Source organism: Hippoglossus stenolepis, chromosome 11 (assembly GCF_022539355.2).
Source record: "Hippoglossus stenolepis isolate QCI-W04-F060 chromosome 11, HSTE1.2, whole genome shotgun sequence".
Classification (NCBI taxonomy): domain Eukaryota; kingdom Metazoa; phylum Chordata; class Actinopteri; order Pleuronectiformes; family Pleuronectidae; genus Hippoglossus; species Hippoglossus stenolepis.
The window spans coordinates 7,126,647-7,154,369 of record NC_061493.1 but is presented as its reverse complement, the minus strand read 5'-3'; the positions used below and the strand labels follow the sequence as shown (position 1 = coordinate 7,154,369).

General features: G+C 42.1%; 1 protein-coding gene across 2 annotated transcripts in view; it reads right to left on the bottom strand.

Moving 5' to 3' along the window:
• The window catches only part of gpr158b (G protein-coupled receptor 158b), a 64,277-nt gene extending 40,291 nt beyond the window's left edge, over positions 1-23,986 (bottom strand). For both annotated transcript variants that reach the window (XM_035169286.2, XM_035169287.2), the window contains exons 1-2: positions 22,680-23,986; positions 16,216-16,321 (exon numbers count right to left, since the gene is read on the bottom strand). In XM_035169286.2, the coding sequence (XP_035025177.2) occupies positions 16,216-16,321; positions 22,680-23,530 (957 nt within the window). In that variant the 5' untranslated portion in view covers positions 23,531-23,986. The remainder of the gene's footprint in view (positions 1-16,215; positions 16,322-22,679) is intronic.
• Positions 23,987-27,723: the final 3,737 nt, after the last annotated feature.

The following is a 27,723-nucleotide window of genomic DNA, read 5'->3' as shown; positions in this document are numbered from 1 at the left end:
CAGGGTGCCAACACTTCGCCTGGCCCCTTCAGCAGTTCAAAATAAAGACTATATAAAGATGAATGACATTACAGCTCCCGAATAGTGAAGCCAAATAAACTTGATTGCCCCCTGGTGGCTGGCTGCAGTACAAGTCATGAACCCCCGTCTCCTCCATGTTAGTGGACATGGACACATCAAAAAAGAATTATTCTCAATGATGGCTTATGTCCTTTTAGTTGTTTAGTTATGTATGTTCAAGTGTTCATGCTTCTGATAAATTAGGTTTAATTAGTTATTAGATGATACTGACTTGTGGTAAATTGAGCGCTTATATTATAGGGACCTCAATACCACAACTCCATTCCAAGAATACTACTGTGCAGACCCTGCCACCAAAGTACCTCAAACGTGCAAGATGGCAACGACACGTATGCAGTATATTTTAGCTTTATTACTTACGCCGAGGAGGATGTATTTTCATTTTACTGGTCTTTCTGTTAGTTAGCAAGACTACGCAACATGAACAGGATGGATTCCCACAAACCATGGTGAAAGGATACAGTTTGGGTGAGGAAAGAACCCCTCCACATAAATGGGTGGATTTAGGAATTTTGTTTCACTTTCTCTACTTTGTTTCCCACAGAACTCGTTCAATCAATGGCGGTAGCGGGGGTGCACACGCACATTCACAAATGACGCTCTGATGCACAACAGATTCTAAATAACAGGTTCACTGACTACAGAGTGAAAGACAAGTTCTCGCATGAGAGAGAGAAATGCATTGCACGCCAAGTGCGGATGCACGCACGACTGCATCTAAAACAATGAGGTCTAACTGCTGGGATGGCAACAACTTTATGGATGATAGCCTGAGCAAGCACACTGCTGCAAACTAAAGGTATGTGTTGCGCTTTTTGCAAAGGAGCAGAACACCAAGTTAGAGATCCCTTGTGTTATTATGAGAAGTGTAAAACATGTTTCGGGTTCATAGTAGAATATAGCAGACAGTAACAAACTAGGTAATTAATGGGAAACACTTCTTTGACATGGTGACCTATAGTCAGAGCTATATGCTCTCAGAGTGACCTCCTAGTTGTGTATTTAATTGAAGTGGAAATGTGTCATCGATCTTTATATATAGTCCATGGTTCAAGACTATCTGTTCTGCTGATCCTCTGTCAAACAAACATGTCTTGTCAATTTTACATTTCTATTTGTGGAGGGATGAAACCAGTGAAATACAGTGTTTTAATTACTAAGCTCTTTTATGTTTGTGTGCAAGGTAAACTAGAACCAGTAGGTAATTACCTTAATTTAGTCTAGCCCAGATTTTAATAGAAAATAAATGGTTTATATTACCCTTTATCCTACCACAGCTCCGCACTGATGGGCAGTGGGTGAAAATGTTGAATTGTTGGTTTTGGAAAGTCCCACAATTCTAAACTGGAATGGAGTGGAGTGTTAACGCCATTGTCAAAGTATTCCTTTAAATGTAGAATGAGATTGCTTTTTATAAATGTTTTTTTCTGCTGCAACGGAGAAAACGTTTGCAATCTCATCTTGACCACGAAATGACCCCACCTCATTGTGATTGTCTGATCTCCGCTTCTGCCATATGAAGGTTTTATTTTGCAATGCATTTGCTTTATTTCAGCTTATAGCAGATAATGATTGTGAACAAGAAGCGTATAAATCCAATGTACAGTAAAAGATTTCTGAGTCAGATATTTCATGGGTCCTCTCCTGTCATTTTGGATAGTTATTTTCTTTCTGTCTTAATATGTTCTTCTAAATTGGCAGAATTCAGGAAGCTACAGCTGCCGGCATAACTTCTGCACAGATAGTTGATTTTCAAAGCTGACAAACGGCCCCAAATCTCTTAACTGAGAAGCAGCAGCCGGAGGGGTGGGCTGCCGAGGGTAGAAATGTCTTCACTGAAGTGCAAATAGCTGACAGAACAAATAGATACACTAAATAATTACCTTGAGTGTTGCACCAGTGAAGACGAGCAGGACTGGGAGTTATTAAAACATGCTTCCACTTTTTGGAAAAGAGAATGTGAGCATAAGACCTTTGAGACTTCATGTCTTTTTTTCTTTTTTTGTTCTTTATGCGGTATTGATTGACTGAGGTTTGCAGGTACTACTCTGAAATGTGATCTGTGTCAGGTGGGGATCCTTAAATCTATTTTGGGTTTACCTATGAAAGAAAATGAACAACCAAAGACCAGGATCAACAATACAAGCATCAACTGAATCCAATGATAATGGCCTTTACCTGAATAAATATCACCAGCGACCTTCAGGATTTATTGTCCCTGATAAAGTTTTACATTCACTTGCAGCCATTGTGCAACACTGGACAGTCTTTTTGCAAGGAATTAATTATGTGAACCATAAAGAACCCCAGAGAAAGAGGCTTTGAGTTATTTGGTGCATTTTCATGACTGCTACAGGACCTGAAACAAACCACACTGGCCAGCAGCTACATCTGGTCAAATGTGATTCCATCATTTTTTACTTTATTCTTTTTATCCCCTGATTCCACATAAATCTTTAAAAAGGACCTTAGTCAGTAAAACAAGATTAACACCTCGTTTCCACACAGTTTTGTGCCACGTAAGTGTCATTAATTGTGTCGCAGTTTTTTCACCACCCAGTTCTACGACTACAAATCTGTGAATGTGTTTCATTAGCTGTGTCTCGATCTGTTCATACCTGTGAAAGGAAAGTCTACAAAACACAGAGGCACTGGTTTGAACTAAATCTTCCTCTTTTTTCTTTTTTACTTTTTTGTTCCTCCAAAACAAAAAGGAACTTGGGGCTTGGCCAGAATGTATCTGTCTCTACTGGAGGAGCAGGTGGTGAGCGGAGAACTCAGCTTCCCTCGGGCCTCCCGTTACAGTTAGAGTCCAACTTTGAAACTTTCAACAACCACTGAGCAGTGGAGGGATGGGATGGGAAGGGATGGGATGGGATGGATGGATGAAGGGATGGATGGATGGATGGATGGATGGATGGATGGATGGATGGATGGATGGATGGATGGATGGATGGATGGATGGATGGATGGATGGATGGATGGATGGATGGACGGGCAGATAATAGCACCCAAATATGGCCATTGAAAAACCACCAGACCACAACCAATCAGCTGCAGCATTTGTTATGAACTTCTTTTCTGCCTACTCTAAGAGGAGCAGAGACTCATTAAGATCAGACAAGGATAAAACATGATGCTTATTTTTTGGGCTCCGTGAATCTGAATTGTTGCCTCTATTAAAGCTGCCTTGTGTTATCACAGCACAAGCACTTACTTGGTTCCCCAGTGCATTTTAAAGCGCAGCAAATAAGTGAGTAGAATAAACACCTGAGTGTGTTGCCTGAATATTTAAGGGATAATATCGTTTTTTGGAGAGGGGAAACAAAATCTAACACCTTTAACAATTTTTCCACTGGTGTAAACACTAACAGCCACATACATCTCGCTTTTGTCTGCAATGGAAATAGAAACAATTGGCATTCACTCCCAGGTAAAATGACTCTGCAGTAGACACAGGATTTTAATTGGCTCCAATTGGCATTGATGGAAACATAGCACCCAGGTGAATGCATTCATTTCTCCTTCTTCTCTTATTCGGCAGTCTGGATGCTGCCTCCGCACCTTTGCGGATGTAACATTGTGACACGCACTGAACTTCTGGCGTTGGCTCGTAAATAGCCATTGTACGTTTTGTGTGCCTATTGTTACATCTTGGGAACAATAGGCAACAGCAACAGAAAATGTCTCCGTATCATGCAAGCTGCAACACTGGAAAGACAGCAAGGTAGGAGACCTCCTTCGTTGTCGGTGCGTTCGTGACATCGAACATGATGCACCAGGGGAAAAAACAGAAACAGGCAAACCCCCTAAAGTGCAGATGGAAAAGGAGTCAATCGCCTTTTTTACAGGTTTACCCACGTTTTAAAAACCCACCAATACCCACTTATTTTGATATAAACAAGTATTAGATTGTATTTTTTCTTTTTTACAACCTACCTACATCACCCAAGCTCACACATCTCTCTGGCCAAGGTCAAGTGCAGATTGCAGGAAACATGTATGTCACACAGGAGATTGACATGAGCCATCAAAACTGGATTAATATGTCACCCAGCACCTCTGAACTACCTCACCAGCTCTGCTCCATATGTCATCTATCACCACCGCTGCTTTTTACAACAACACTCACGAGGCATTTCCCCATGAAAGAGCTATGAAACGGCCGTTTGACTTGTCCCCGTTTGATGGATCACCTTCATCACACCGCGGACTGAAAGTGAGAAAGTATTTTATAATTGCACCTTGCTCTGAATGCCGACTGGGGACATTTAATTCCACTTGGCTAACAGGGTTCAAGGTTGCCTTGTCAATCATGGATAGACTTATCTTTAAAGAAGGGCACCCTGGGGAGGGGGTGTTTTATTACAGAGCTGAGCCCTGATCCTTGCATACATTTTAGATGGCCTGGAATATGAAACAACTCTTTCGATCATTTTGTAGTGAATAACCGTTAACAGCAGGGCTCTTATGATATTCACACAATTATAATTTTACAACTTTAGTAGAAGAAAAAAAAGCAATCAGAACAATTGTAATTTTGTATCCCTTTAGCCTTAAAAACATTTAGTTTTGTCTTTCCCCATAGCTGATCACTATATGTGTCGTAGTAAAGTTTGCTACCATTCTTCACAGCCTGAACAACTGCACCATTTTTCTAGCGATATTTGCAAACCTAGGTGAAAACTACATTTGCTGGATTTATGGCAGTACAAAATATAGGACTCAAGGTCGACAAACTGTGTTTCAATCTAACATTACATCAGATTTGAGTCAAACAGTGTGTCTACACTTCCTCCCACTATGAATGAAGCCAAAATATTCTGGATACGAACGCTGCCATCTTGCGCCAAGGATTTGGTGAGTCTGAGTAGTATTGGTGGATGAAGCAGCAGCATCGAGCTCCTGCCAATCACTGGTCAGTCTCAGCTGTCAACATTTTTATAGCATTAAATAAGCAACTAATAACTAAATCTAATTGCTAATTCAAACCAATCTTACCAGGAAAGTGAAGACGTATAACTGCCTCATATGACAGAAACAATATTTGAGAAAATTATACTATATATATATATCTTGACTTTTTAGCTTGGTCCATGTCTCATCCACTAACATAGAGGAGCTTGGCTGCGCTCAGATGTAAGTAATGGGGGTGGGGGGGAAATGGATTAAAGCAGATTATTGTTTGATTGAGGAGGAGAAAAGCCATTAAAAGGAGATTTGGGGTTGATGGATACTGCAACAGAGGAAACAGTATATGGTGAATACCACCATCTTTTCAGTGAGCTGTGCTTCGATGACCAGCGCTTTACCACCACAGCAATAATGGGGTGACTTTGAATTATAAAGTTCCAAGTACACCGCTAATCTTTCGTGTGTATTTGCCACTGTTGTCCGCCTTTAACTCTGACATGACTTAAGGACGTTTATCAGATATTCACACTCAGACTAACAGCAGGAGTACTACCTGGGACCAATTGATGTGTAAAATCTGTGAAGCATCCCTTTAAACTTCACAAATCCCAGAAAAACAACACAACAAGGCAATTAAACCTAAACTGTTAGTCTGCCCAGCGAGCACACAATCACAGCACAACCTCCAGCAGAAAACCAGGTAACAATATCACACAGTACTTCACATACACATGAAAACAATTTCTCCACAGAAATGCCTTCAACCTAAAATCTAATTATCTGTAACTTTCAAATGGAGGCCCCTCATGTTTGGACTGCAGCCTGTGGTACCTGTTTTCTCACCGTGTAATTTGATAAAAAGCGGTGAACACGACACCAAGATAGGAGTTGGCAAAGAGAGAAAAAGAGGCAGAGAGAGAGAGAGAGAGAGAGCACTCTGCGTCCCTCAGAGATCTATAAATACACTGAAAGCATTAAACCCCTAAAAGCATTACAATCACTCTGTCTCTTGGGTGGGGAATTTGCCTGCTGCTGTTTCACAAGACAACCAGCGGCTAACAGTAGATGTCTGCGGAGTCGATACCTTGGACTTAAGCCTATTTGGAATTTCACCATCAATTTGTGAGGCAAAAACCAGAGAGATATAGCTGGTTATCGATTGGTGAATTGCCGCGGGAACAGTGACGTGACCAGAGAGGGGGTGAGCTGAGTGCTGCCGTTAGTCCCCCTGCATCTTTAAAGGACTTTAGCGGAAGGAACAGAGGTGATTAAATTGTAGAGTCAGAAATTCATCCCTGTGAGATGTTAAAAATGTTGCCATTGGGATTGGCAGTGCAGCCTCAGGAAATGTGTCAAAAGTGAAATGAAAGTCTCACTTGGCATTTTAAAACTGGAGCCCCTCAGTTTGCCCACACAGACATCTGGGTGGGTGGGCCGCAGCTCCCTACGTGGACTCACGGGAGGCCTCGCTCAATTAAGATCCAACTGCTGCTGCCGACTTGACAGGCTCTTACATTTCGCCGTGGCAGCTACTGAGCTGCAGGCAACAGATTAGAGAGTGAATGGTGTTTCTCTGTGGAGGATGAGTCCTCCCTGGCGACTGTCCCTCTCCTGTGTCACTACTCATCCCTCCCTCCCTCTCTTCCTCCCTCCCTCCCTCCCCAGCTCGTCCTCCTCTCCATCCTATACGCACCCGTGTCCTTCCACTCTCCTTCCACTCTACATGCTATCATGCATGTTTCATGAGCCTAATTACAGCTCAGAGAAATATGCTGGACTTGCCAGAATATACTGCTGAGAGGAATGCTACCTACAGTTTTCTTTACAAACAGTGCTTTTCTTGGTAATGTGTGCAGTAGTATGGGAATCACAGTGTAAAGCACTTTCCAGAAAGCAGACTTTATAGGGACCCTATTCATATGAGATATTTATAGATTTTTGTTGCCATTTAGTAGTAACTCGTAACTCTAGGTCTTGCATGAGACAAGTTTAATAAAGTGGTCGAAATTGAGCCAGCAGATATTCTATGTTTTAGTTCTTGGTCTGGGTCAAGCTCCAAAACTACATTAATACGCCCCTGGTCCGGATCAACACCAAAATGTAATGGCTTCTTTCCTGACCCACATCGCGTCCTTCCACCAAGTTTCATGGTAATCCGTCGGGTAGTGTTTGTGTAATCCTGCTGACTCCTAACACAGACGAAAACATTACCTCCTTGACGGAGATAATAAATGGTGTTAACAGCCTTATCAACGAGGACAGTGGGACACAGAGGAACATAGGGACGATTTGGGGGAAGCTAAGAGTGTGTGTTCTGCACTCTGCAACATTTGGAAGTCTGAGCAGTACAGCCTTAAACTAAGGTCCATCTACAGCCACGTCAAGTCTGTCCTGTGCATCGTCTGGCCATAACGAGATCAACTTATTGAAATTACACATAAAAAACAAACAAAATAAGAACATTATCACCAAAATAGGGGAGGGGGGGAAAAGAAAACCTGGAATGCCAATTACCGCAAAACTTTGCACAGATGCAAATCAGTGTGCGGATACAGGATTTTCATTTTTTATTATCATGAGATGGGGTGTTTTTTAATATCTCCCCCTGTTTTACCAGGGAATAATTAATGGACCTTAATGAAAAGAAATATCAGGCACATTTAGGGAGCAGATATCTTTGAGTTAGGGAAATTGATTGATTGAATTTTAGGAGACTGTTGGTCCTTGGTGGAGGTATGTGCTCTGCTGAGTGCCATTCTAGTTTGATGTGATTGTTATATTGATAATCGCCCTGTCTTAACATTTGTATGGTGACATGACAAAACTGCTAGTCAGTTTATATTAGAACTGTATCGTACAAATAGTTATCCCTCTCCTATAGAAATACTGTTGTCACAGTCTGCACACAACAAGCACTAAGCAGATGTTATATTGGCTTAGTTAGCATGAACAGGCCCATTTGGAGATAAACCTTGGAGTTACAGCGTAGGCTTTGATGTTACGGTCAGGCTATTGGACATGCCTGTGAATTCATGTTCTGTTATCTTCCTCCCTGCAGAGAAAGGTGATTATAGAGATGAATATACAGAAAGCCTCCCAGCAAAAAAGCTTGCTTCATTTAAGTGACACTTTATTTACCTTGATTTGAACTTGGTGTGACACGTGGCTTCCAATACAAACACTAATGGTTCCTTTGAAAAACATGTACTCAAACACACATATGCATCGACAACTGGTGTGCAGATGCTCTGAGTCTTAAAGCACTTCAGCCCGGTGCTCGCTGTAGAACTTCAAATTCCCCTGAGGAGAGACAGAGAGCCTCTGGCAGAACAAAACAGAAACTGGAGAGTGAAACTGGAAAAGACAGGTTATTTTCTGTCTCCGCTGCTCCTCAAGTCACCTTTTTTACCTGCTCAAGATAAGGCAGCTATAACCAATCTAGTGAGTTTCTGCTTTCCAGACAAATTCAGTTTGACACAGAAAGTCCAGAATCCATGATATTCCTTCCGCGTCGGCTGCTAGCACTCTACATAGTGTCTTATTCAGCTGGGTATTTGACTATTTCTACTGGCTTTAGACTTTTGAAGCCTAAATCCTCTTCTTCCACCACAATGTGCCAGAGACGATAAGGAGGACAAAAGTTAATAAATATTTACATTTGTCCCTTTTCCCCCCACACAGCTATTTTTCCTGCAGCAGACCAGAGGCGGGCCATGTGTGTCCAGGTAATTAATTTTTCAGATGAGAGGGACTGTAAAATAGCAGCCAAGCTGCAGGCAGAAATAAGGACATTGCTGCCTTTCCTGAGTCAGACGGTGCTGTCCGTGTCTTCATAAAGGTGAATCTACAAATTACCTGTGTCCCCTGGAAGAAGCTGCAACGAGCACAAGCGTGGACACCAATTTGTGCAGTGAGGGATGTTGCTGCAGAAAAGAAAGCAGCAGAAGAAGGTGACAAGTTTTTCTCATTAATGACTTGGCCACTTCATGTGATGATTTAATGTGTTGGCAGAAAACAGGGAATGACATGTTGACAGATGGGGGGATCATTTCTGGATTGTCTTTCCTCTGAGGTGATAAAGGGATAGTTCACCTAAAAATAAAAAAAATGCACTCATTATCTACTCATCACTATGCCGATGGAGGGGTGGGTACAGTGCATGAGTCCACAAAACACTTTTGGAATTTCAGGGGTAAACAGTGTTGCAGCCAAATCCAATACAATTGAAGTAAATGGTGACCACTTCTTCAAATGTAAAAAACAACTGAAAAAATACTAAAATGCCTCCATACTGCTCCTGTTCTGTCCGTAACCCCCGACTTTCAAATTCGACTCGAAACAGCGTCATTTACACCATGTTTTTAGCTTGTTGTCCTCCTTCTAGTTACTGCTACAGTAACTGCAGCTATCACAAGCTCTCACCATACTCATGATACCTGAGTTCTGGCGAAACTCACAAGTTCTCGTGAGAACTGCAGCAGTAGACAATGAGTGAATTTTCATTTTTGGGTGAGCTATCCCTTTAAGTGTCTCCCAAAAATATTACCAGAAGGTAAGGACATAAATTTGGGAGGGCGTGAATAGCCATGGTAACAGAGAGTGTGGAAAAGAGCAGGATAAAAGAGAAGAGGATGTGTGGCTGATTGAGCAGAGGGAGCGAGAGGAGAGACAGAGGGGGTAACCCTACTTGGCTGTCACAGCAGTTTACACTCATTAGCAGAGCTGTGCCTTTGAAGCCCTTTATCTCCAGCGGCACGTTTCACAGGACGGAGAAAAAACACACATGCATACATGCATATGCAAACATACCTCACATTCACATTACTGTCTACTTACATTTGAAAAGCACAAAAAAATAAATCCTACTTAGATGCATCTACTAACAAATCACCCACACTAATCACTCTCAAATCCTTGTCTAATTATATAAGCAGTGGCTCCTTATGTAAGATACTTTCCCTACGACTGACTATCCATAATGCATGAAGTCTTGTATTTGGTTCATGGTGACACATTCCGCCTTCCTCCACAGCCTTGCTGTTTCTGGGCAGAGCAGAAAAAAGAAAAAAGACGAAGAAGAAGCAGAAGAAAAGAGAGGAAGAAGAAGCTCTATCTGAGCAGAACAATGCTCAACTGTCTACAGCAAAATTCAACCCACAGCTTATAAATAAAGGGCTACATGGGAGTTTTGTCCTCACTAAAACCAGCTAACTTGTCCAATTTGTTTTACAGTGCACTTACAGGTTCTATGGTAGAAGCACTTTATATGAAATAACTGTTTTTGTATTGCCCTTGCATGTCAACAGCCTGTAGCACAAGTTCAAAATGAGACCACTCCCAACTTTCTCAGTTGCCTAAAGACTAATTTCAATTTTTGGACCAATTTTTGAAAATCCAATAATGTAGATGTTTGCTACAAGTCTTAATGCAGCAGCTGACATTTCTGAGCTCTCACTAAAATCAAGATAAACAGCGATTAATAAAACTGGGTAATTAACGCTAACAAATCGTTGAAATGAACTCACCAAGATTAGATTAGTTCAACATCACCAGCCAATATTATGCGAGCTAACAAGCTGAGAATTATGTTATGCTTTATGAATCCTATTTCAAACAAGAAGGGTGTTCAGAGAGCACATCCTCATCCTCCTATCTCACCATGTTAACAAAAGTGAAAAGATAATAATTCCTGGATCTGCCCGTTTATCAGGATTCGCTCCAAAGTAAATGGACAAAATGTTCTCAACATTATGGAACTGTTAGTGTCGGAGATGTGTCTCCCTGGAAGATTGCCTTTAGAACGCAGTGCTGGGAGGCAGGGCTAAGACACCCCCACCCCCCTGACGATCTAGTCCACAGTCATCCTGAGCCGTTTGAACCGCTGGCACAGTGCGGAAACAGCCCCGGCTAACCCGTGAGGAGCGTGCTGGTCCCCGTCTCAGCGTGCTGGTCCCCGTCTCAGTCAGCGGCCCCAATGGTGTGTGTGTGTGTGTGTGTGTGTGTGTGTGTGTGTGTGTGTGTGTGTGTGTGTGTGTGTGTGTGTGTGTGTGTGTGTGTGTGTGTTTCCCATGTAATGATGTAGAGAGGTCCCAAACAGTTTACCTGCATTGGCCCTGTAAGGTCCAAGACGTTTGAAAAACTGGGTGGCGATAAGATTTTACCATAATACTCAGGATCTTAATTGACTAATTTGCAATGTTGTCATTGTGCCGGCACATAATTCAGCGTTTAGAGATCAGGTTGTAATACTCCCTGCCCACTCTGCAGAACACACCATGCTCCGTCACATTACTACAGCCAGTCTTGTTATGATCTTTCTCTCTCAGACAGAGCCTCGGGGTGTGTTTGTACTCGATGGGAAAAGCAATAAGCCTTACAATGACTTTCCACAGCCCATTTACCAAAAATTGTATTTCGTGAGATTCAGAAATAAGCTGTTTTTTAATGTGGATATTGGAACAAAAAAATATTCTACTTGATCTGGTTTAACAAGTTTCATATATTTCTTTTTTTAATAAAGTCTTATTTAAATGGAAAAAGATGTGTGTGGTGTATTGAAGGATCAAATATTTTTTCCTGGAAGGATTTTTAGACATTGAATTGAAAAGAAAATCTGAGGTATTGCCAGAAATAATAAAAAGGATAACGGGCTGGCTGAACACCAGCGATAAGCAACAATCTGGGAAAAGAAATTCAACGAGTGATGTGCTTTTTAAAATTTTATACAGCAATGTTATATGCTTAAAAAGAGAATATGCTTATCAATTCAGACTACTTTATAATTTTAACTCAAAGGTGCTTGCATTTCCGCATATTTGAACCTCCTTTTTAGAAGGCTAACATTTAAGCCATGCTTTAAAGCTGCTGTTTATTGATATCATTTGCTGTAGATTCACTTTCCTTTGGAAGATTACGACAACTCTATTCGTATGACAGTGATTTTACAAATACGCAAAACACCTTCAGCGACATGCCCTTATACTGTATACTACATTTTACCTTCAATGTTTTCATGTGATTTTCATGGATGTTAGCCAGATATCAGTCTGTTGGTCCATCAGCAGATAGAGCCCATCAACCATCCTCTAACAACAACTAAGCCTCGGGTCAAATGGTTAATATTTAAAGGCTTCCAGTGTAGAAGGCAGTTGTCCACATGTTTCACCACACATAACAGTAACAGTGGTGCTTTTTGGGGGCGGTTTAGGGCCACACAAAAGTTTTGCTAATATGCATATAAATGCATATACAATAATAAAAAAACTGATAACCAATGCATTTCGATCAAGGTTTTCAGCCTCTTTCTCTCTCCACACACACTGTTTACCTGCAGGCAACCAAAGCCTGCTCATACGTGATCAGCCCAACTACAAACTGAGAGCAGAAGACTTCCAGCAACAAAATCCTGTCCCTCACCTTCCAATTCTGCATATTCAGATGCAGAATGTGTTTACAGAGATTAGTTAGTCAGTTGTTTGTTCCACCACTTTAGTTCAGAGGGAAATATCTCTAAAACGACTTGATGTATTTCTGTGAAATCTGGAACAGGCCGTTTTTTTCTGTAGCCTCAGCTTCGCACCAATTAGCAAATGTATGCAGGCTAACACGCTAATCAAAGGTGTCAAGCTTCATACATCCCGAAAACAAGTGTCGCCGTTGTGAGCAAATCAGGTTAGCATTTCACATTTCTGTCTTGTGTAGCTTTATAAAGCATAAACTAAAACATGGCACCTCTGCATCCAAACAAGAGCATGTAACCTTGATTCTTTTGAAATACAATAAAATGTCTATGCTGCAAAATGTCTACGTTAACACTGCAGGCGGCCTCTTCCAATTGACGATGTCATTATGAATTAATCTATAGAAGGACAAGATTAATGACACTGCTACAAATTCATACAGTTTCATGGTCAATTCTTGTTCCCCCTAGCAAAACATTTGTAGTGAATCTATACAAGGAATCACTGAATATCACTTGGCCAAATATGGTTCTAGTCCAAGGTAATTTACAGCATACAAACATTTTAAAAGAAACAACCTTAATATGTGTACATACACACAGATCACCCACCGAAGATAATTCAAAGCCGCCACTTATTCCATTTGCAGCTGTGAGGATAAATGAAAGATAACAGAAGAAGCAACACAACAGACCAAAACGAACACGGAAACCTCCCGTGTCTCCTTCTGAAGTCCCCCCCCCCCCGCCCCCGTCGCCATCATGACCCACCAGGAGGAGGGAGGAGGTGTGGGGACACAGACAAAGAGCATAGTCAATTATTCACCACATCTTGCTGCAATCCATTATACTGCATTTATTATACATCATATGGCCAGCGACATGCCATGCAAGCCTGAGCCACTCCTCTCATCTGCTGGAGTCAGAGACGCCTCCTGCAATATATCACATAAAACCAACGCAGTGGCACTGACATGGGCGACATGAACACACAGGCAAGCCCATACACTGATGGAGGCGCACACACACACACAGGCAAACACAAATGCAGAACTATCGCCTTGCTCTCTGTCTCTTCCTCTTCCTGTAAAGTGACAAGAACATGATGAGTAGCTGCTGCTGGTTCCATCACAGTGGTCGCAGAGGTAACGAGAATTATTCGCCTTGCGGGTCTATTCCTCATCTAGCCAGTCAAATTGCAGGAAATATGGTCACAAACCCCCCATTGAGTTGATGGCGAGAAAAGTGCTGAACATTATGATGTCCCAAGGAATTTCACCCTCACCCTTTTGGTATAAAATGTCACCACTTCATTATTTTGTCCCATTAATCATAATTCGCATATTAATTAAAAAGTTATGGCCAAACACATGTTTTGTGAGGTCACAGGGACCTTTGACCACTAAGATGTGATCAGTTCACCCTGGAGTCCACGTGGACATTTGTGCCAGATGTAATGAATCCCCCCCCCCCGGCGTTCCTGAGATATTGTGTTCCTGAGAAAGGAATGAACGTCAGGTCCAAGTGAACTAGACGTCTGACCTTTGATTGAAGTGGACGTTCCACAACCTTAACCATATTTTTATTACTGTAACCATGACGACCGTCCTTACGGCACTTATTTTAACCCAAGCCACAACCTTTTAATACTGTGACCATTCCATAAACTTAACCACATGTTCATTATTCATTAACCATAAAAATGAAGGGCTGGTACAGCAGTACCCTCTGCATGTTAAAAAGAGTCAAAATGATAGCAGAGGTCCCGGGCGCCTGCTGCAGCAGGGGCATTAACCGTCTAACTGCAGCCTGGGTGCTGTGGCGTAAATGTGTGTAAAAACATACTTGGACATGTTGTGTTCTTTTGTCCCGAGATATGAGAGCCGGCCTCGGTTTGGTTCAACAAGTATTTATTTAGAAGCAATGAAAAGCTACAACATAGCTATGGGCACTCAACGCACAGCCCCGGCCGTCTAATAGCACGGGGTAGTCAAGAGTCGCGCCGAACGGACGGCGGGTGCAATATTTATAATAGTAGGTAGAACTTCATTGGTCAATAACGAGGGGGAGTCACCGTGGCTTAGCCCTGGCTCTCTCTTGCTAGTGCACAGGCATGGTCCCAGCCTCTTGGCACTGGAATCCGCCAATGATGAGGAGCCGCTCCCAGTTTCGCCCCTCCTCTGACCGTTGCTGGGCAAATCTTCACATTTCTGACAGTTTGGTTTGGTGTTTTAAAACAAGCCTTGAATCGGCTGACGGCTTGTGAGTCTTCAGTATGGCATGCGCATTTTCTAGACAAAACAACGCCTTTCCTATCTGTCCTTCAGAACCTAGTGGCAGCTGCTTGAATTCTTTCTAAGGGTAGGTCACAGTTTCTTATGAAAACAGTGCATTCATGTATGTGTGATGTTTGAATAAAGCTAATGGAGTTTAGGCTGTAATATAGTAAGTTAGGTATGAGAACAAGTTAAAGTACAGTGTATTGTATGCCACAGATGTACAGTCTCCACAACAGGCATTATCAGACAGGTGCGAGACTGAACTGCGATGTGACGCACACACACACACTAACCAACTTCAAGATTAAAACCAGCCAGCAACGGCTACTAAAAGTCACTATGTGAAGGCCACACATTCTCCCACATATTCAGCCCAAACTGCCCCTGCCCCCACCCCTGTCCAACATACTGCATTTCTTTACAGTTCAGTTTCATTGCCATCTTCACAGACACACACACAAAGAAAAACATAGATTTTAGTCTTAACAGACAACATCAAATAGTTTTAGACTTATGTGGTTCTTTAGGTTCAGTGTCAACCAGCTTATGCTCTGTACCGTTTTTCTCAGGCCTCTTTCACACCAACCGTGTTTGGTCGGGACCTTCAGACTGTTCAGTTTAGTCAGAATCAAAATTACAGGTGTGAAAGGTGCCTTTGAAACATGGTCCGGACCAACGGACAAAAATTTTGTCTAACCATAAGAGGTGGCCCCTGTGCGGATCAAACCAAACAATGGTTTGGAACGTGTGCAGAGTGGAAACACATTTTCTTTTATATTTCCCGACTGTCTGACCAATTAAGGGAATTTGAGACAGCATTAAAAAATAAAAGAAGTAATACAAACGGGATCGGCTCTTCACCTCCGATGGTAGAAGGTTTTAAAGGTTTGAGAACAATAACTTTGCTGGTATTAATACCATAATGATATTACAGTGGCAACGGAAGTAATGAACAGAACCGATTAATTTCAAACGGAAACAGCTTTTTTTCTATGCACTCAAAACTGGCAAGATATCAACGTCAAACCACAAACCAATCAATGTCAAGTATAGATGCAATCCACGTAAGCCGTGACGACAAGACGTACGTAGGTCAAAACAAAGTCTTAAGTGTCACCAACACTAACCGGATCAACCAACATAACAAAGTCATGAACCTTGGTTTGGACTTTCAGGTGTAGAAACGTTCTTAGAGTGAGGGAGAAGCTCCAGGACACATTAATTAAGAACATTATAGAAAACAGTGATTATATCCAACAGTTAAGCCTCTAAGCCACTACTGTTGGATATTATCACAATCTTAATTTCAGGGCTATTTGTTTGAGTGGACTTTAAAGTGGATTTATCTACTTAATAGGGACTGAAAGGTGTATTGCTGAACAAATATCTGAATGGAACAGAAACACAGAAAGAGATTCACTTCCTTTGCAACACATCCAATTGACAGAAACTTCCAGTTATTACTAATTTTGAAAGACTCACTTCCATACTGGTGAGATTACAGCGGTGAGTCCCAGCAAACCAGCCACTGTTGGAGCACTGGTCAATGTCCACGTCCTGCAGGTTCACGTCCACACGAACGACACCTCTGCGCCAGGGAAAGAAGAAGGGAGGAAAGAGGGGGGAAAGAACAGAGAAAGAAGAGGAGGGAGGGACAGAGGACGGAAGAGTGGAGGGAAAAATAGAAATTATGAAGGGATTGAATGAAATTGGGGTAGATGCAGAATCAGTAGATTGTGGAAACAATAAGAAGGAAAAAACGAAAGAAAGGAGATTAATGGGAATGTAAAGAGAGGTCAACAAGAAGAGAAAGGTGATAAGTGAGAAAATGAGGGAAAGTAATTTTGTAGGTGTGAAAAAAAGAAAGAGGGGAAAAGAAATTGCAGGGTTAAGCAAATCAGAGTGAGGTAGAGGATGAAAGAGGAGGAAGAGGCAGAGGAGTGAAAGAGAGGAAAATTAAAAAGAACAGGAAGAGTGACGCTCAGGGGAAGTGAGGTCAAGGGTGGAAGGGATGAAAAAGGAGCGTGGTGATGGACAGAAATTGATGAAATAGATTGAAAGAAATCCAGAATGATGGAGGTGAGTAATGAAGGCAGGGAGGGAGATAAGGGTAAAGAAAGGTGAGACAGAGAAGAGGTTGAAATATTCAAAAAATACTTATTTTAGAAATTATATATAGTATAGTATAGTATTTATTTGGTTTAAAAAAAGATGCAACACAATATGAAGTCACATAAAGCTTTCTGCCTTATTTTTAATAAAACTAAATTTTCCAACCCAACATAGAGTAAACAGTTTGTGTTTACATTGTATCTGCATTCTCTTCATTCTTAAAACTGTGGGCCCAGTAATTCAAATGTAATCTGAATTGATTTCTCCCGTCAGATCGGATGAAGTCTGGAAACTGGGTTCTTGGTTTGGATCTGGATCAAATCGACATCATGTTGTATGCAGAAATTTTCCCCTCCGCCAAGGATGTTTTGTGTTTTTCTGCGTTTGATTGTTTTTCTGTCAGTTTGCAGGATTATGCAGAAATGACTGGACAGACTTCCACAAAAACCTGGTGGAAGGATGGGTCATGGAAGAACCCATGAAAGTGTCTTTAACATTGCGAGATTGGGTGTTCTGCAAAATTTTAGTTGATTTCTCAGAAAATAATTCATGGTACTTCTGTTACAAAGACAGACATGTTTAGGGACGGATATTTAAGAGTGTGTGCAATTTGGTGCAGATCCAAATACAAATCAAGATCCAGGCAGAGATATTGTCAGAGATATTTATTACTCTGTTTGTGAATTTCATATTGTTTGTAGTAAAGCTCTTTGTAACTTGAATTGAAAAGTGCTATACAAAATAAGTTATTATTATTATTATTAAGTTATTATTCTCTGAGTCAGTTGTGAATCTAGGATTTTTATGTATATGTATATGCCTATATTTAAGTCATTCCTTGTTGACTGTTGACTTTATAGCTTTGAGCAAAGCCACACATTGACGACATTTTAAAAATAGTTCAAGCACATTTGTTCTTCAAAAAAGCGTAGAAAATGTTATTCTTAGCCAATTGTCATATTTATTGTTGGTATTGTTAGAAAGCGACTCGGTTTTCTTTTTACTTTAGGGGCCAATCAGATTTCAGCTGTGGCCAGTGCCCCCCCTGACCCTGCCCATGGATCAGCCCCTGGTTTCTAGTTTGTATTTTGTATTTTGTGTAACAGTGACAGTAATGGAGTATATAAAGTAGATATTAGGCCACACGTTAAGTCTTTCAGTCCAGATAGAAGATCATTTTCTCAATCCGTCAATATCAATCATAAATAGTATATAAAAAACACAATCATCACGGATGAATCAGAGCCTCATTCTGGGAGAGAACAGATGACACTCTTAAGGCTCAGATGCATCCGATATGTCATCAGAGAGGGGGTGATTGCGTCTGGTATAGCGATGTCATGAAGTACGATACAGGCGAGTATTATGCTTCACACACTCGCTGTGGTTCCACTGGCGAGTCGTAAAGGCGAGCGAAGCACCTCTTCAGAACTCAATTTAAGGGCTCAATTGCACATCTTGTTTTGCAGAGAGCGGCGCTGAAGCGTGCCTGCTCAGGTTTGTTTGCTGCAGCAAAGGTCAGATGAGAGGTCTGACCGTTTCATTGTGCTGTTTTCTGTCTCTGCAAATAAACACACTTAAAGTAGCCTCATGCTGGCGATTCTGTCTTTATACAGCCAATAGCCTATATTGTGATATGTGATCCCATCTATGGCCCTGGTGAGCCTGGTAATCTTGAGAAGTGTCCAATCCAGTGTTGCTTTGAAAAACTGGCTTCTTTTAACCATGATCATGATCATTCTGTTACCTTAACCATGGGTATATCAGTTCTATTAGTTATAGTTATTATTATAGGAACTTATTATAACCCAACTTGTCATATACTTATATTAGACCTTGATCCTTCCCTAAGGACCACTAACCGGCCGTTTTCGTGACTAAACCAAGCAAGAGCTTTACTTTGTCACAACATAATTATCATTAACATTGTGAGATAGGGTTGGATCTTAATGATAAATGCGGTGAGTGTCATTCTTGTTGGATTGTCTTTTTTCATGGGATTTATAGGAATAGCGAAGATATTGATTTAATTTATTTTATGTGTATATACATATATACAGTATATGTATATATGCTCTACTATCACAGGGATCACATTGCACCTCACCTTTTCACATATACATATATATATATAAATTCTTGTAGACCCAAACATCTCTGCAGGAAGTGGAAGTGGTGCAATTTCTCCTGTGCAGCAGTGAGGCATTACAGATCTAAGCCGGTAAATAAATCGTGTTAAATACTGCTCAGGGATGTGACTGCAATACTACATTGAAGGAAAACTGTCTGGGACTTCAACTAATATGGCTTAATTCAAAGTGCAGCTGTAACCCAGTCTACTGATCTCTGCGTTGTGATTTATTTGATGGAAAGGGCCAGGCCATGAAGGTCTTTGGAGGTGCTTTGCGTTTATTCTGACAAAAGGAGCCAGAGAACATAATCCTCCAGTAAATTGTGTACATATGTGGAGCCCCTCTCGAGAGCAACAATAGAAAGATGAGAAGTAAAGTGGGAGACAGATTCTTAGAAGTAGGTGTCTGCCAAAAGTGGATGAAAGGGCTGATTGATAGAGGCCTATACGTGTCGAGTAAAGTGTAATTATAGTTCTATTTGTATATTGCTTTATACTGAACAAGACAACCATGTTAGCTTTTCTTTCACTTTTAATATCTACACACAAAACTGTCTTGCATTAGCTTCCCCTGGTCTTGACAATATTCTTTAGCTGGTTTCTACAGTTTAATCCAACCTAGGCTGAGGCTGGTGAGGCCTCAGTCTTCAGAGTGATGGTGTCATTAGATTTTTTGTGATGTCTCAACATTATTGTGGTTCTTATTGACAGGGTATTTACAGCATCACTGGATATACACAGTGTGCCTCAAGGTTCTCTCCCTCCTTAACTCATCCCTCTGCGTCACATCTGCAACTATCATTCAAATTTGAAGGCCATTGCTTTTTGTATTCTCCGTTAAATCTGGCCTGGAAGGACAGCGAGAAAAGAGGGAGAAAAGACGAGGAAGAGGATGCCTTTAGGTGGAAGGAGGATAAAATGGTGGAACTGAATCCATCATCTACACTCGCTTACGTTTTTCTATCGTAAACCAACCAACTTTCTATTTTTAGAAATGTCCTCACAGGCGTGAGACTGAATAACCCGCCCAAAAGTTGCAGACCACGTCTCGTATTTCAGAATGTGGAGTTGGGAGGAAAGCAGCATGCATCTGTTTGTGACGCTGCAGCCGACCTTTATAGCCAATTAGAGTGTTAATCCTTCTAAAAGGCACGCTGGTCATAAATAACCACTTTATTATGTTCCCCCTTTACTCACCCGTGGCTCCCTCTTCTGACGTCACAAACAAGGGACAAACACGGAAATTTCTATTTGATCTTAGAAATGGTAAAAAAATGAAAATAATGCCAACTCAAAGTCTTACTTTATTTGAAAAGGTTTTCTATATGTTTTTTATCACTGTGTCAAAGGTCAAAGTACACGGTGACCTGAGTCTGGAGGAAAAAGGTGTGTAGACTGAAACTGCTCTGGTTGGTGGAGGCATACACCTGCAGGGTGGTCATTCTAGTTTAATTAATGATTCAGTCAACAAAAACATGTTTTTTCTACTGCAGCATACTGGAATTGACTTTTCATCTTCAGTATTCCTCTCCTCTTTCTTGTAATTTCAAATGTGTGAAATAACCCTTCAGTCTGTCCCTTATAAAAATGAAGTGACAGTTTACGAGTCCTTTGACACTCACTCAAAAGCCTCTTGGCTCAGTTTGACTATAGTCGACTAATTAATGACTGAATTGATTCACTGGATTCATTAAACGACACCTGCATGACACATCAGATGACTGGCAACAAAGCAGAGCTGCCAACTCTCACATCTGGTTAAACGTCTTCATCGCAGCATGTTGAGAGTTAGACAGGCTACTAGATGTTTGGAGATGAACAGAACACCACTGACAGATTGCTACAGCGATGTATAACAGACACTTAACTCTTGAGCTGTTGCAGCAAATGGGATGGAAGCTAAAAGTGAAGATAAAGATTAGAAACTGATAATTCTGTGGTATCTCTGCAGTAATCTTTGTCATACGAACATGAAAATGCCATCAGTGTCCCTGGAGCAGGTGGTGATGCAGCATGTTGCTCAGGGACAAGTCAGTCACGTGGGTTCTTGCCAACATAGGCTCATATCGTTTGCACGACTGCTGCCTACAAACCACGGAGCAATATATGCGTCCGGCATTCAAATTCAGTTCGTCCTATTTGTGTACTAGTTGCAGTTTAGGTAGTAAATCAGATTTTCGCGGAAGAATTTTGGTTCAAAAATTGAGTGATTGTCAAGCACAAATCTCTGTTTTTCTAATGTGTCCTGAAGATTAACTAGTGGAGTTATCTTGAACTGCACATCTTGTGTGATACATCTCCACTTAGATTGATGTGAGAGTCAAGTGCGCATGAAATTCAGAGAGGCCATATATTGCGGTTGTGGATCTTTCATTGTTTATTCATGATTAAATTGATCTTTTCCAGACACTCTTGGACTGGAGCCTTGAAATACGAGATCCTTGAGTGTTTTTATGCACCTGCACACACACACACACACACACACACACACACACACACACACACACACACACACACACACACACACACACACACACACACACACACACACACACACACACACACACACACACACACACACACACACACACACACTGAACACAAAAGCCAGCTCGTGTCAATCCCTTCTCCAGCAAACCCTGTGTGAAGCCTGCAGTGTTCATTAGGCTGCAGGATACAGCAGCAGAGACGCACAGCTGTGCTTTGACAGGTGAGCATATGAATTGAAGCGTCTACCTGTGTCTGTGAAGCAGCCTTTACACCATCTGTTTCCTGCATCAAGGCCTCACTTCAGCAGGATCCATATTTACATCAAATCTCACAGTGCATTATTGTCAATCAATATGAGGTACTTCTATTTAATAGCTGTGGCTGAGAGCTGGCTGCGTTAATCACTGTAGTGGGATGAATTGAAGGATGGACTTTATCGCCCTTTGGAAAGTTTTTGAGTATATAAACTCAAAAACTACTCATTCTACGTTATTTTGATGCCAATGTAATAGCATCAAAATAACAGCTAAGTAAAGATGAATTGCAACGTGTGTTATTTCCTTATTTATGCATTTATGTGTGAGCTTTAATGATCTTGCAAGATTGTGTAAATTAAGCCCCTTTGAGTCGAATTTGAATGTCGGGGCTTACAGGCACTTGGATGACACCACAGGAACAGTATGGAGACATGTTGTGGTTTTTTTCTGTAGTTTTGTGGACTCAAACACTCGTTATTCAGAGTATTGTTTGTTTTTTTAAGATACAGATACACATGAATGATTTTTTTTACATAGAATTAAGAGTAACATTCAAGACCATTAAGCATTTGAATAAACTGATTTTAAAAAGTTTATAATTACCTGTTGTAATAATTTTGGGGATTACACCTTTTATTTTATGGTTACAATTTTAGTTAAGGCTTAATGGTTTCACACGTAATTTAGAAAAAAGAACTGTAAAATAATACGATAAATGACTTTTTTGAATTTAATGAATTTAATGAATTTAATGACTTAAATGACTTACGATAAATGAAATGACTTTTTTACTGTGTTTTTACAGTGTGTAGAATACCCTATTAATGTAATAAATATATTATAATCTTATTTCTGCATTTTGAAAACAAAACAAGTTCTGTAGGGAAATGAATCCAACACAAACAAACATCTTTCCCCTCTTCCTTTCTCTCTGTTTCAAACCCACACTTTCTCACCTGAACTCCGGAGCAGAGTTGTTCTTCAGTCCATAGAAACCAGCAGACAGGGTCAGGAGCCAGTAGGGCACAAACGCCCCGTGTTCACACTCGAGATACGGTGCCGACCACTTGATCTGGTTCTTGTCCAGAAGGTAACTTCCACTCTCTTTGACTCTTCTGTGCGAGTGCGGTCTCCTGCCGTCCCTGAACTCGTTAAACCAGTCGGACTCCTGGCTCCTGTTCCTCATGTGCCGGTGCGCAGAGCCGGACAGGTCCCGCAGCACCACCTCTTTTTCGGTCCTCGTCGCCTGCAGGAAAAAGTGGGGGCCCGGCGTCGGAGCGTCGGTGTGGAAGGTCACCACCGCCCTGTGGATTTTGGGGTCCCCCTCGAGGATGCTCTGCACCAGCGCGTGGTACCAGTGGATGTCCCTGCGCAGGGTTTGCTCCCGGGACCTGTTGGCCTGCAGGATCGCGTTCAGGAAGTTTGTGGCGTGCGCCACGGTGTCCAGGATGCTGTGCAGGGAGTAGTGCGAGGCGACGTGCAGGCCGCCCCGCAGGCTGCTCAGCTCGTACCTCCGAGAGCAATTCACCTGTCTCAGCGCCGAGGAGTCGCCTGTGTGCAGGAAAGCGGTCACCACCCGCGGCAGGTCCTCCTCGATCTTGTGCGCCACCACCGTGCGCTCGGTGGATGGCACTGGGTAGAAGGTCGGGTGGTGGGGCGGCTCCCTGTTGATGTTTTGCGTGCTGAAGACCGGTGGATTCTTGTCGTCCTTTTCGTTGTCAGACCACTCCACATAACCGAAGTTTGATCCCAGAGCAAGCCCTGTGTGCAGGAGCAGCGGGACCACCAGGAGCAGGAGGGCCACCATGGTGCGTTCTTCACGGGCAGAGAGAAGACAGCGCGGGCACTTGGAAAAGTGTTGCTCATAACCAAAGCCACTCTCTGTTGTTCCGCTGGTTCACGGCTTAAGACACTTAGAGACGCACACACAAAATGATGCCCTGGATTGCATACCCATCATCAGGCTAAACACGATGATTGATACCCACTTCTCGTCCAGCGCATCTTCAGAAACAACCACACTTTCTCTGTCCTCTGCTGCGTGTCACAACACCACCATCTAATCCAAACAGCTGCACGGAGATCCAGCGGTGCATTGACTCAAGAGCAGACAGCACGGACTCCTCAGCAGTCCATTCAGATGCAGTGCCGTTAGAGCCGAGTGTCTCCGTCTTGAGATCCATGTGAGAAGAGTAGGATGACGAGGAACGAAGCAAATTGCCCCCGAAGTTCCGTCCCACCCAATAAAACCGTAATAGGCCACTTGAAGTGTCGCCCACCGGCGTGTGTGGTTGTTTCTCACTGCCAGTCTGCCGGAGGTGGGCGGAGCGTGGGAAACGACTGGAGCTGTCCGGTGCTGAAAGTAGCGCCCGTAGGAAGAAGAGATGCGAGGGTGGTGTGTGGTGATGATGAAGATGAAGATGGAGGAGCGTGTTTGTCAGACTGAATCATAAAGAAAGCTGGAGGTAACTATAATCGAGACACACATTTAAACATTTGCTGCATGTCTACATGTTGTATTAACAACCTTAGTGTCTTCACTATAACAATAATAATTGTCAAAGATAATAATAATTATTATTATTATATCTCATTTGTTTAGCACTTCTCAAAGCAAAGTTGCAAAGTGCTTAATTAATAAAAAACACATGTAAAAATACATCAAACAAATAACATAAAAACCAACTAAATAAATTCAAGAATTAAAACCCTAACTGAGAATAGAATTTTAAGCATGACCACTCATTACAATAATAAAAGACTGTTGGACTGACGAAGACGTCAAGTCTAAAAATTGTTCCAGACAAGCAGAGATTATATATATATATATATATATATATATAGATAGTTACATAGTCATAATAGGCAAATATGTACAATAAAAGTACGGGGGGGGCATGTATTGTTGATAGTTACAAAACATTGTAAGCATTGCTTGTGTGTGCGTGTGTGTGTGCGTGCGGACATTCTGACATGTCATGACTCTGACATTCCCCACCACAGATCAGGAGTCAGCCCCAGACTGTAAATGGCCGTTGCTGTGTGCAGCTCGCCCGGGGTGACTCGCGGGCCGTTGCCATGGCAGTGGAAGGTGATGACCACAGAGATCTGCCCGCTGCTCACTGCAGCCAGTGTTGCGGAAGGTATTGCCTGGCCCTGCAGCAACTAAAGCTAAAACTGTAGTATCCACATCTCCCACACCAATCAGCCCCGTGTAATGATGCAGAGGTCAGACACTCAAAGACGGATGGATAACCAGAAACAAGACAGATACCGCTGACAAGAAAGTACCAGTAAATGACATAAATGATTATCAACACTTCCCTATATTTTATACATTGAGGTAAATAACCAAGCAACCTACAGGCTCCATCAGAGAAGATGCATGGTGGAGATGTTGAATCAGGAAAAGAGTTGAAGGGGAGCATGAATGGAAATGAGACGAGACACTGTATGAAGTAACTTCTCCTGCCCCCCCCTCCCTCTATTTCATCTTCTTTTACAAGCTGCACTGCCTCCCCTGGTCTGATGAATATTTGATAGTTATTTGCTGCTTCATCTGCATGCTTTACAACTTCGGTCTGTACGACCGCAACAGTGATCGAGGCTGCTGCACCAGCCGTTCCTTCACTCACGCTCTCTGTTCTCCCCAAGGTTCCTTCAGATTACCCCAGAAAGCAGGGGGAAGGGGAAAAAAGGTCTTATGAGCTCACACACACACACGCAGGAGGGACCAGGGCTCAAATAAGGTTTGACCTAAGAAAAGTTTACAATGTTGTGCTTTTAAATGTGTCTTTCGAATGAAAATCTATTGTCAAATTAACAAGTGTGTTTTTTTTTTGTCCTCAATCTTAGGAGTTAGTTGACAGGAAGATAATTGTGATTAGTTATTTGATGTCATAAAAATGGGGTGATCCCTAATGATTGACAGCTGAGACTGACAACTTGCATCGGCAGGACCTTGACACTGCAGGTCCATCCCCAGATCACCAGTGCTCAGACTCTGGCTCCAAATGACGTCTTTGGCACAAGATCAGCCATCAGACATGACATGTACTCTCCTTGGTCATGCAAAGCTCCGAAATAACTTAATCACAACCCTTACTGAACGCAGCTGTGAGTGTGTGCGGATATTTGTGAGAGCGCATGTATGCAGGTGAATAATTCCGTGCCTTTCTCAAGGTGAGACACGTCAACCTCACGTGAATCATACGCTCAGATGTCTGAAAGCTCCAACTGAACGCTCACAAAAACACATAGCTGGTGTTGTCTGATCGTAAAGCACTCCCACACTAACCCTGGAGAATTATGGTGAAGGATGTGTGTATTTGCACACACGAGCGCACACACATACACACTAAGCAAGCGTGAACAGACAGATATGAAATCAACTTGTCAGCAGAGAGAAGAGAGCCACCAGCAAATGAAGGGGTAAAGAAGAACTATATTCATTCTATAAAATTACACATACACATGCACATTCAAACACACACGCATGTTTGTACTTATATCTTAGTGAGGACCCTCATCGACATAATACATCCCCTAGCCCCTTACCCTAAACTTAACCATCCAAACTAAATTCCTAATGAGCACTCTGAGGGGCACTGGCGCTCGGAGTGCTTTTTAGGTATTTAGAGCTCTGCTTTTTTTAACTAAACCCTGCCAGAGCCGCTGGTATCAAGTCCATTTATATTCTTTTACACTATTAATTAGATTTTTTATAATTGCAGTCCTGGCTTAGTGTTTCATTGTTTTTATTTTTAAACATCACAGTCATTGTGTTTGAATTTATTTTATTTTCTCATATTTTTACTTTAATTGTTTTTACTTTATTCTACCTATTTTACTACTTCTACTGCGTAACCCAACCCCTTGGGAGCGGGCTTTGGTGCGCATGAAATCAGTGTTTATGCTGCACAAGGTCCTACACACGCGCACACACACACACACACACACACACACACACACACACACACACACACACACACACACACACACACACACACTTACACTCCCCCCCACGCACGCACGCTATTTATATATATTTAAATAGAATGATTGGTCGTTGCTGCCCTCTTGCGGTTATAACCAGGATATTTCAATGGTTCTGTTGCCTTCATGGTAAACACAGGAACAATGGACCACTGGGGTTGTTACTGAGTTTGTTACTGGGTTTGTTAGTGGTCTTGTTACTGGGTTTGTTACTGGTCTTGTTACTGGTTTGTCATTGGGTTTCTAATGATCACTCTCAATCCCAAGCGGCAACAACCCGGGCTGAGCCATGAAGCCTATGCGGAAGTGCAAAAAGCTGCAGTTCACTGAGTGGCCACTTGAAGCTGGCTCCAAGAAGGAGTCAATTCCCATTGACTCCCATGTTAAAAAGCCCGAGTTTAGAACAGAATTAAACCTGTTTACAGCCTGGTTCAGAAAACGGGTTTAGTCTCAATCACTAAGGTCCCTCTTCATGACAGCTGTATGGGCGGTGAATACTTTTCTAACTCGCTCGTTTAGATAATATAGAGGTTTGAAATGATGCATAACTATCACTTGATAGACATGTGACGTCCCCGTTAGCTCGTCACTCCAGCTGTTAGCCTGTGGTCTGCTCGGCTTCACCTGAGCTAACAGGTCACTGGGCCACAGGCTGAACATAAAAAGCACTGAACGGGACCTGAGTCTGTGGAGAAGTTTTCACTCACATATCGGATTGGATATTTACGGTTTGTTGTTCGGCTGCTTGTCCTGGCGGAGGAGTCGAAGACGTCTGTGCTCAGGTTTATGTGGTAAGTAAAATACTGTATTTGAATTGTGTGTTAGTAGTGATGAGCAGGTATCGGTGTCTCTGTACCTGGCTTGTTAGCTTAGCCCCGCTAGCCTCCAGGCAAGATACCAGCAGTAATGACGATGCTAACGGGACCGTATTAATGTCATATTAGATGATTGCTTCAGAAATAACGGTAGTGCACCTGCTGCAGTGTGAAACTCGTTGAGCTGGAC